The sequence below is a fragment of the Glycine max genome, chromosome 6, assembly GCF_000004515.6.
Source record: "Glycine max cultivar Williams 82 chromosome 6, Glycine_max_v4.0, whole genome shotgun sequence".
In the NCBI taxonomy this organism is placed as follows: Eukaryota; Viridiplantae; Streptophyta; class Magnoliopsida; order Fabales; family Fabaceae; genus Glycine; species Glycine max.
Window position 1 is genome coordinate 44311908 of NC_038242.2, and position 11839 is coordinate 44323746.

The 11839-nt window shown below is 31.4% G+C and overlaps 1 protein-coding gene across 2 annotated transcripts; it reads right to left on the minus strand.

The window, feature by feature from the left end:
• Positions 1-6646: 6646 nt before the first annotated feature.
• On the minus strand, positions 6647-10551 carry LOC100802962 (G-type lectin S-receptor-like serine/threonine-protein kinase SD1-1). 2 transcript variants are annotated; one of them, XM_006582156.4, is made up of 7 exons: positions 9073-10551; positions 8844-8963; positions 8080-8225; positions 7729-7939; positions 7376-7613; positions 7141-7291; positions 6647-7047 (listed from the first exon to the last, which is right to left on the minus strand). In XM_006582156.4, the coding sequence occupies exons 1-7, from the start codon at positions 10397-10399 to the stop codon at positions 6739-6741; spliced, it is 2502 nt and encodes an 833-aa protein (XP_006582219.2). In that variant the 5' UTR covers positions 10400-10551; the 3' UTR covers positions 6647-6738. The 2 variants fall into 2 exon arrangements, with proteins under 2 accessions (XP_006582219.2, XP_040872594.1); XM_041016660.1 differs by having other exon boundaries at positions 8080-8244; positions 9073-9102.
• Positions 10552-11839: the final 1288 nt, after the last annotated feature.

Below are 11839 nucleotides of genomic sequence, written 5' to 3' on the forward strand. Positions count from 1 at the left end.
ATTAATTGAAAATACCTGTATATAAAAGGTGGTCTGTGGTTCTAAACGGGAAAACAATTGGTGTTAATGTAGAAGATGATGATTCATACATGGACACTTATGTTAGTCCTTTGTCTACACAAATGACTTCTAACAACGTCGGAGAAGAAGAAGCTGACGACGTTCATGCTAATCGTAATGATCATGATGAAGGAGAATTAATTAACATCGTCTAACGTAATTTTTTGGAAGATTATTTAGGTTGAATGAATTTTTTCAACAAATATATCCAAGGACGACACCTAAGTGTCAATCTATAGAGAAAGAAATAAAAAATAAAAGATATCCCGGCCCGTTAAATTGACCAAAAATTACTTTCTTTAAGAGTTTGAATAAAGAGTTTACTCAAAATTTTCGGTAAAATAAAGGCTTACTTACTAGTTTGGTCTTCTAATTTAGTTATTAGATTTGATGTTGTCCTCTTATTATTATAAATTTTAATTTCGTTCAGTAAAATTTTTAAATTAATTATTTAATTAGGTCTTTTACTTTTAAAAGTTTCAATTGGTGTTTTTTTAAAGATTTAATTTAGTCGCATTTTTTTCCTCTACTATGAAAGTTTTAAATAACATGACCCAATTTAATTTTAAATAGGACCAAAAACACATTTTAAAAAAATAAGATATCTAATTGAAAATTCTAAAATAAGAAAACCTAATTAAATCATTTTAAAAAATTACAGGATTTACTACAGTTTTTAATAATAACAGAAGCAAGTTGAACCCAAAAAATTAATTAGATGACCAAAATAATTTTTTCTATTAGACGTTGTCAATATTGTTATCCTTTTTGTGGTACTTTAGTTAGTCTATCAATGATGTTTACTATATTGTCATTTTTAATATATGACTTTGTCCATGATGTTATACTTTTTTTTTTCAGACTTTACTATGTATTCCGCACGACTAACATCAATCAATGACAACTGAACTAATCAAGAATTCATTTGGCTCCAGAATTTTTGGTTCCATTGCCAACCTATATCATACCAGTCATCGCAACACACCAGTCAAGAACCTTTTCGACTTGTTACACACGATTGGTCCATATTCCATATTATAGTTGTTCTTGTTAACTAAAAATTCACAAACGTTATAAAAAGGAAAGAAACAAAAGTGATTAATTATAGAAGTTGATAAACGTTATAAAAAGGAAAGAAACAAAAGTGATTAATTAAAGAAGTTGATATAGTTTTACAATGAAAGTCAATGTTGGAACTAAAATCTAAAGTGATCAAGTTAATGTCCTTCACGTGAATAATGGAAACATTTTGATGAAAATTTCAGTTTCGTAGTTAAACTCATGTTCGGCAATCACACGGGCTAGTATTTTTTTTTTTAAAAAAAAAATTACAATGTTAGTTTCTCTTTGATTCTTGATACGCGCATTTCTGTCTCCATATTTTGTTTTTGTGATTTTAGTCTTCAGACTTTAGATAATTTAATTGTAATTTTGGGTCAATCCCCTATTTAGAATACATTAATGATAACTGTTAAATAATTGTATTTTGTTAAATATCAAAGAATTAATGTTTTGTTGAATTTTGGCGACAGATATAAAAAATGGAGGTGTAACAAACAATTATTTCCTTACCTTATCTATCTTTTAGTTAATCACATTTAGTTTTTTTAGGATAGTTGTGTTATTTCTTTTCTTTATTTTGAATTTGTGCATTTTTATTTTATGCATTTTAATCCCAGTATTTTAAATTCAGTCATTGAATAAAAATTGCATGATATTTGTGAAGTCACTATTTAGGCTTTTTTTGAAGGATTCAACACTTGAAATGCTGCATGACAATTGTGAAAATACTGGTTTCCTGGAAGCAAGAGTCAGTCAAACAGTGGGACATGAATCACAAAGAGAGAAAATGTTAGCTTGATGGAAAGAGATCATGTTCCGGTAAGCCGATAACTTTATCTTGTCCCGATGAGCTGTGTGAACTTAATTATGAGAGAACGTTTGTTTTTAAAATCCTAATTTTGCATCATTCTCATACTGTTAGATTATTTACATAAGGTGGATATGATCAAGGCCATGTTTCTTTTTTAATTTAGCCACTTAGCCAAAAAGCCAACCTGTGATGAAATTTATCCCTTGCACCCTTGTTGAGCCAAAATTAGTAATTATTTTTCTAAATAAAACCCCTAAGCCTAATTGTGATATCTCTGACCTTATTTTAGGGTTCTAAGAGAGCATAAGGATTTTAGTCATAATAAACCCCTAATTTGGGGGATGGGTAGAATGAAGATGGTCTTGGGAATGTAAAAGTAGCACTTAATAAGGCACAAAAAAAAAAAAAGAAGCTTGTAAGCCAAAAGTCTCTTTCCTAAAATAAAAAAGAAAGAAAAAAAGAAAAAGAAAAAGAAAATAAGGGCAGAAAAAAAAAAAGAGGTGCCATAAGTGCTAAGGTTGGAAATAAGAAAAATAGATTGTATATGTGCTAAGGCTGAAAAACAAATAAAGCCTAGGCTAAATATAAGTTTTTCTAGGATGAATGCTCTCTTATAATTCTAAGTTCTTGAAATCCCAGAAAAACCATGATTTCTTGCTTAGCCAGGCCCCATTACAAGCCAATAAAAGTCCTTAGTGATCCACCAAATGTAAGTAAGAATAACTTTGATTGAGATGAAGTGCAAAATTTGGGAATCTTAATTGCAGGTCGTATAAATTTTAAACACTCACCCTAGACATTTGTGCGCAGAGATAAACACTAACCTTGTGAGAAAAGTGAGGCAAACCAACTTGATTGTTTCCGATACTAACCAATTTCATCTTAATGTAATTTATGCTTCCATTGTGAGATTATGACAAATGCGGAAAGGACCAGTTGGAGAAATATGAGAAATTGCAGCCATTGAAAGTGTTGAAGCATTCAGAGTCTGCTTTTAATTTGATTTGCTTGGGGACAAGCAAAGTTTTAATTTGGGGATTTTGATAACTGCTAAATAATTGTATTTTGATAATAGAAAATAAGGCAAAATTGTCTTTAAAAATAATTATTAAGCAGTTATTTGCGCTTAAATATTAAAGAATTGATGTTTTGTTGAATTTTGGCTGCAGATATAAAAATGGAGGTGTAACAAGCAAAAAGGCCAGAAAAATTGAAGAAAAGAAGAAAATCTGAAATAGGCCCAGCCCAATACGCGCGCTGAGCGCGCGTCACGCGCTAAGCCTGCAACACGTGCGCTAAGTCCGCGATCCAACAGAAGCACGCGCTAAGCCTGCAGCACGCGTGTTAAACCCACGATCCAACAGAAGCACGCGCTAAGCCTGCAACACGCGCGATCTGCACGCGTTGAGCGAGGGGGTGTTGCGCTAAGCGCGCCTACGAAGGCCCAAAGCTCACTTCAGCAGCTATAAACAGAGAGTCAGTCCAAGGACAAAACACACCACGACAGAACCCCCTCTCCTAGGGGTTTCATTTACTCCTACTCTTTCTTTCACCCCTCTTCTCATTGTAAAGCCCTCAATGGTCATGAGTGGCTAAACCCCTAGTTAAGGTCTGACAGGCCTAAAAAGCCCACGCGATGTATGATGTACTCTTCACTATTTATCAATGCAATACCAGATTTTTCTTTCCTATTTTCTTTTCTGTTTTTATCTTGCATACTCATCTTTATATTCTGTTAGGGGTTAGATGCTCGGGAGAGGGTAATTTCTAAATAAGATTTAAAGAAGATATGCATGCATTAGTTTTAGAGGTTAGACGGTCGGGAGAGGATAACTTCTACTAGAACAAGAAGAAAAGATATCATAATAAAATCATTACTAGACATAGAGTGATTGCATTGTGCCAATGTGTCAAAGCAAACATCTAGAATTAGAACTTTATCAATTTTATCTATTGAGTCTTTACAAAGGCATTTAGGAGATAGACATAGAACAACCTGAATTGATAAATAAAAAATCATAAACTCATACATCCTAGACAGACAAGGCAAGTCAGTTCCTAACACTATTTTATCTTGAATTTATCTTTTATCTAAATATTTTATCTTTCTAATTATTCTCTCTTTTTCTTTATCTTTTAATTTTATCTTTAATTCCTTTATCTTTTCCTTTATCTCATAATTTTATCTTTAAATATTTTATCTTTTCTTTACCTTATCTTCTATCTTTCTTTATTTGTTATTTTAAATTTATTAACTTTTACTTTTAAAATTGGGTTTGCATTAATCTAAGTATAAACAAAGTTCCTATGGATTCGACACTCGAACAACTTCCGAGTACTTTAATACGTGTGACAATTTGGTGCACTTGCCAACGAGTCAACAGTTAACAATTTAACTTAACTATAGACTAACGATGTGACAGTACTGTGATGAGATAATTAAAAAATTTACATTCGAAATTTAAAAATAATTAATTAAAATGTGAAAAAAGAAATAAATGTATTCATGCATATGTATATGTATTCATGTGGATAATATTTTATATATAAATATTTATGTATATATATTCATATGCATATAAATTTTATGGATGGAAGAACATAAATTAAAAAATAAAATACATTTTTTGTTCTTATAAATACTAAAATATTAAAAATTTATCCTTATAATTTTTTTTATGCTCATAAAATTAAAATGTGTCAATTTTTAACTCTATCAAATTTGGTGTCCTAATTTACATCCAAAACTATTTGTTCATTCACTTGAAATGGTAAGACAATTTTATTTTCTCACATCGGTTGAATTTATAATCAATATAAGAATTTCTCTTAAAACCAAATATTTTACATCCGTTAATATTATAACTGATGCAAATATTCCTCTTAAAACCAAATGTTCTAAATCGATTAATATTATAACCGATGCGAAAATTCCTCTTAAAACCAACCACTTACACACCCAACACTCCATAAGTCGATGATGATAACACAAACTAATATCAACGTGACTCTCCAGTTATAGTCACATTTCACTAGTTATCTATATCATTGGAATATACTATTTATATCCATAAAGATTGAGGAACGAGAGGTATGTCGAAGTGTTAGCGTGGAAGCTGTTCACCAATAGGTAGAAAAGCTTATTCTTTCATGTGCTCATTGCAGCCAATGTAGTGATCCTAAAAAAACAATTATTTGTGTGTTCGTTATAGGTGTTGATTTTGGTGGTTGAGAACTTGGTAAAAGATGAAGAAGGTTAAAAAAGAATGGTTAAAAAATTGTGATAATTTTTTTTGTATTTTGTGAGGGATTTCAACCTCTAGAAATTGTAACGAGTAGTCAGTCATGAGACTAATGAAGAAGTGACACGTCAACAAAAGAGTGACACAAAAGGTTTGGGACCCAATCAAGTCTAGCTCTAAGCCCAAATGTGATACATTTTAATTTTACAGGGACAATAAGCATTTCAAAAATTGTGTAGGGATAAATTTTAAACATTTCAATATTTATAGGAAAGAAACATATTTTATTTAATTGAAAATAATATCAATTTGAAAACTAAAAATTTGGAGCTGATTTTTCATAGACATCTTCCCCACTTGTTTAAGAGCCTCTTCAAAATTTTCCAGCACTAGATAAGGGCCGGGACAGATGGAGAGGAGGGTAGGAAGAGGCCCGAGCCCACCTCCCTTGGCACTTCTCATAGAAATAGATATATTTTTAGGTTAGATAAAGTTAAATTGTGTAAAATTAATTATTTATGTTAATATTATAATAATTATAATAATGATTAATTTTAGTTAATTAGTACAAAATTATTTGATATTAGAATCAAATTGTAATGGTTAAGCTGATAATTAGAATCATATTGTGTTTGTTTTTTTTTAGATAACAATTAAGCTTATTATCATTTAAAATAAAAATTAATTTTACTTTTTTGTGTAAAAACAATAAATATTTTTTTTTTATAAAAGTATTACTTATAAAAAATTAGACATTTAAATAATTATAAACAAAAAAAAATATTTAACCGCCCTTTAATAGACTTCTGGATCTGTCCTGACTAGATTATGTTCTCAAATTTAGCTCATAAAAATTGGGTAAGTAGAATTACTGTCAAAAGTTCCACCTCGTGGCTGTGTTTTTGTTGGGTGTGGTTGTTGGGTAGTGAGGGTTTGATTGGATTTCAGTTGCAGCAGAAAGGGTAAATTGGGAAAGAGAAGGAAAAAAATAGAGGTTCAATTTTCTCATGCATTGGACAGGGAGGCATTGGGGGGTAAACCTCAAGTTAGGGCTTTTTTACGTGATTGGGATAATTATTTGAAAATTTTACAAAAATAGATTTTTTCTACAGAATAAGTCATGTTTTAAAAACAACTTCCAATTACAAGTCCTGTTTTAAAACACAACTTTTGTTTCTTTTTTCTTTTCTAAATAATAGAAGTCGTATTTTAGAAATTGATTTTGGTAATTTAGAATTAAAAAATGTTAGACATGTGCGAGGATTAATTTGGTAATTGCTTGAGGACTAATTTGGAAATCTGGTACGGGACTTCACTTTCATATCTGGCACGGGAATATTTTGAGAATATTTAGATAAACAACTTAATAAACAGATATTTAAATTCAATAAGTTTATCATATGAACACTTATAAGCTTAACAAACAAGCATATATGAAAATAAGTTAAAAATAACATGCAGCTAGGAATGTCATAAATTAATCAACTTTTGTATTTAAATTCTTAAATGTATATCCTTGTATATCTACATTTTGGTTTATGTCCAACTAAGATTTCATGAGTTTTATCGCGCTTCTAACAAGGTAATTGTCACATCGTTGCTTGAACTTGTGTCTTTCCGATTTGAGCGTAAATCTCCTTCACCTAAAAAATTTCTCGAAATGAAGCCATGTTCTTTAGGCTCAACCAATTCCATGTGACTCTCCAACATCAGAATCACAGATGCCATTGTAGGCCTATCTTCTGGGTACTGCTGCACACACAAAAGGCCAACATGGATGCAACGTAATACTTCGGATATAACGCACGACTCCTTCATGTTTGAGTCATCAATCAAATCTAGTGCCCTTCCCTCTTTCCATAATGTCCATGCCTGTCCCATAATAGCAATAATAAAAATAAAAGATGATTATTTGATATATTTCAATTTGCAATACATAAATCAAAGATGGATTCAAGTTCTTACATGACCAACGAGGTTAAGACTCTTATCTGTCTGATAAAGTCCTTTATTTCTCTTGCCACATACAATCTCCAACACTAAAATGCCAAAGCTAAAGACATCAGATTTCACAGAAAATGACCCATCAACAGCATACTCCGGTGCCATATACCCACTGCAAGACATGCACACATTTACATCAAGAATAATTCACATATTTGTAAAAAAGAAAAATGACTTTGAATAATGAGTCACTTACCAGGTCCCAACTACTCTACTTGTGTTTCCTTCAAATTGGTCTCCACCAAAAGTTCTGGCCATTCCAAAATCTGATATTTTTGGACTAGAATTTTCATCGAGTAGAACATTACTTGCTTTCAGATCTCTATGAATAATCCTCAGTCGGGAATCTTGATGAAGATACATAAGCCCCCTTGCAATTCCACAGATTATGTGGAATTGTTGAGGCCACTTTAGCAATTTTCTTTTTTTATCATCTGTTTTATTCAAGCATAAATGTTATTCAATGCTGAACATGGATTAATTTTGGCAATATGCTTATTTCACTAAAGTCATTAGCAACCAAATGTATGCTTTGTTTATTTCCCATACCAAAAATGAAGGAGTCCAGGCTGCCGTTTGCCATGTACTCATAAATTAGCATTTTCTCTTGTCCTTGAATGCAACAACCAAGGAGTTTTACAAGATTCCGATGCTGAAGTTTTGCAATTAATTTTACTTCATTTATGAACTCTGTCACTCCTTGCCATGAGCTCCTTGATAGAGTCTTTACAGCAATTTCTTGCCCGTCAACTAATATTCCCTGCATACTATTGGCCGTGAGTAGAAACTTTCAATTAATATATATATATATATATATATATATATATATATATATATATATATATATATATATATATATATATTTCTTTTCTTTTGTGGTAGTTCTCAAAGAATGATTACCTTGTATACAGGTCCAAAACCACCTTCTCCAATCTTATTCTCCATTGAGAAGTCATTAGTGGCAGTTGTAATTGTCGGTAGATCAAACAGTTGGATGTCCAGATCATCCATATCTTTTTCACTGTCATATTCTGTTAATGATTTTCCTACAAAACGAAGGAAGGCCTCCAATAGTTTTATAAAATGTGTGGAGGAATTGAAATTATAAATTAAAAATAATAAAAACATGAAAATCAACGATGGAAAAATAATTTCATTTTGTTAAATATCTTGCAAGGTATTAAAACTCAAGATCATGTAATAATATAAGATACAATAACATTTTAAAATGTTACTTGGCCTTAACTTTGCTATTAGATGATTAAACCATGAGAGTTTCAAATTTCTGATTCTTTAATAAAAAAGGTTTGCGAAGAAAATGAAATCATAAAAAATTAATTTCATTTCCTCTTGATTCAATAGGCTAGGACATAAAAAAATTGTAGAGTAAACTGCACGAAGTCCAATATATATGAAAAATATATAAGTCCATATTTCCTATAATTATCAGGATAGAAATACAACCACTTGTAATTTCTTATAAAAAGAATAGTAGGTAGTATTACATAAGGAGATAAAAAAGCAAACAAAATCAATGTTGATAAAGGAAATAATTGCGTAACCAATAAATAAATCTCCTAATTTAATGAAATGAAGTTTGACTAACACCATTATTTTTATAAAGAAGAAAAGTGCAGTGAAACGGTGAGTAAACAACTATTTACCAGCATTGTTCCTCCGAATTCTGCAAATAAAATAACTACTCAGTAAAAGAACCCCACAGATTGCAGCAGTGGTAGAAGCAGCTATCGTTGTGGTCTTCTTCTTGTGCCTATATACAGATTCTGGAAAGTTGGAGAACCCATAAAATAAATAAAAAGGCTGAAGTTAGACTGATTTTACACTTTCAAAGTTGCAAATCGAAATGATAAGATCAAAGTCTATGATGCTTACCTAACTCTGAAGCAGGCATCCTGATATATAGATCTTGACCAGCAGTTTGAAGCTGTTTGATGTCAATTAGATCTCCAAACCACATGACACAGCCACTACCTGCACCTCTTATGTCTGAATTAGTATAGGCCATACAAGAACAATTATTCAAACACTTAACTTTGCATTCCTCTAGACCAATACTCTCATCCAACCAAGTGTGTCTAGTATCTGGAACCTTGAGGCCTTCATATTTGACAAACCCATCTGTGAGTTTGTCTTTGCAGCTTAATGGTTTATTGCGGACACATCCTTGACTCCAGCCAGATGAAACCCATGCTTCTGGTGACTTTGGACTAAACCCTTTCAAACATTGGCACACTTGTGTCTGTGTGGTCATGCAATTCCCATAGACTCCACAGAGACCATAAGTGTCACAGAAGTCTTTTGGAAGTGACGTGTATATCCTCCAATTTTGATCATCCTCCACCCATACATAGCGATAGATTGTAGTCGATTCGTTCATTACAATTCTGGACATGACATCATTTGTGGGGCTAAAGATGTAGTAACTCTCCTCCTTATTGCTGAAAAAATTGAAGCCAAATATGGTGTTATTCCGAAGATCTGGAACTCCACTAAAATATAGGCCATTCCAAGGTCCAAACCGGTATACCTTTTTGGTTCCCTTCATTATATAGAACTCAGGATAGCTATAGAGTTCGAGATCCCGGTAAACGTCTCCCGGGGATGGATCATCTGGACTTTTCCAAGCTGTTAGTCTCCGGTCCAGACCGGTTCGAAGGTCCCATCCCAATTTCATCCCTGGCAAGAGTGTATCAGATGGATAGTCAAAGCTTTGCCACAAATAAGCTTCTGGGTTTGTTTCTCCGTCATTTCTTATCACAAGATTGCCACTGTCCAAGAGCACTGCCACCGGATTCTGTGCTTGTTTGTGAGAGTTGTTGGTGTACCAAACAAGAGACTCATTTTGTGCGAGAACAAAATTGCCCGTGTTGTTGAGTGTTAAGATGCCTGAGGAATCATTGATGGGGTTTTCCCTATTAGCAACCCAAACCACTGTCTGAATTGGGATATTCTTGTACCAAATTCCCAGATAACGTTTTTGCGAACTACCCGGGCTGAAAAACCCAAGTTCAAACTTTCTAGTTTTTGATACCAAGGTATCGCCGTCTCTCATAGACTGTCGCAAGTTGATAGAATCATTTGCTACGGAAATTTTGGGAAAGGGGACAAGTATGCATGTAAATAAAATTATGAAAGAAAGGATGTGCATTGGGTCAGAGCTTTTGTGGTACTCCGATATTTGGATAATGATGATATGCATGGATTAAGCTGTGTATCATAAACACTAATTAAAATGGGAAATTCGGTATAGGCTGAGAGGGTTGACTTGTTTTGTTTGTTAATTCTAACATGTTTTCCAAGTCAAGCACGAGCCCCATTTTCTTTGGACCGATGATATATAAAAACAATCATGCATTTACATTATAGATTTCATTAACATCATATTCTTACATCTTATTTTGAATGGTCAATGTTAAAAGATACCAAGTCATATGAATTTTTTAAATATAATATGACCTTAGATCTTATTTTAAATGGTCAATGTTAAAAGATACCAATTCATGTGAATTTTTTAAATATAATATGACTTTTTAAATAAATAATTATATGACATTAAATTTTGTTTATTCATGTCTATATGGTCTAGATGTGTTTCTCTTACTCTAATAAAACTATCTCTCTGACTAATCAAATATGCCCTGTATATATTTCATCTTTAAGACATTTAAATGTTTTTGTTATCCGAAATTTTGTCTAATAATTGCCAATTTATTAGATCATTCAAAATTAAAGATATTTGAAAGAACAAGACGTAATAGAAATAAATAAAGATTACATAATACACATATTTGTATTCGTGTATGTAAAATACAAATTATTGATGAGGTCATTAACGATAAAAAAATTAATAAAATAATTTTTATTTCAGAACTTAAATTAAATAACAATCATTCAACCTTTCTTTATAGTCTTATTGTTATGGTTAATATGCTCCCAACGCTTGAAAATTAAATTTTAGCTTTTATTTCATGTTAAACTTTCTTGAGATATTGATAGAACACAATTAATTTGATATGTTCTCATTGAAGAATAAACTAATTTGACGGGAAAATGATATTTTGTTTTAATTTATTACGGTGATGAATTAGAAAGACAGACAAGGAGAGAGAGGAGACTGTTTAGTTTTTGCTTATATTGTTTAAATTTGTCGTGAAGAGAAATTGATTTGACAACTTTGCTATGTGATGGAAGTGAAGTCTTTTAAATAAATACTTAAATTAGCCTCTAAAAACAAGGACACGTTAACTATAAAAAATATTTAATCTCTTAAAATTATAAATATGAAATATTAATTTTAGTCCTTGCATTTGAAGGATGGAATGACTAAAAATTCAAAATGACCATTTTATAATTTTAAGAAATTATATATAACAATTCTTATAATTAAATTATATATAACTTTTATTCCTAAAATTTTTGTAATGGATCAAAAATAAAAATGACATTATTTTTAAGGACCACATGCATATGTTAGTCAAACACTTATGCAAAATGACAAATATAGGAGACTTTGATCGATGATGATGTTTTCGGGAGACTTTAATATGCAATTTGGCCAATGATTTTTTCTTCCTTGTTAGGCTAAACTATTCGGAGAATCTTACCTACTCTAATATCTCATCCATACATGTAATATCAA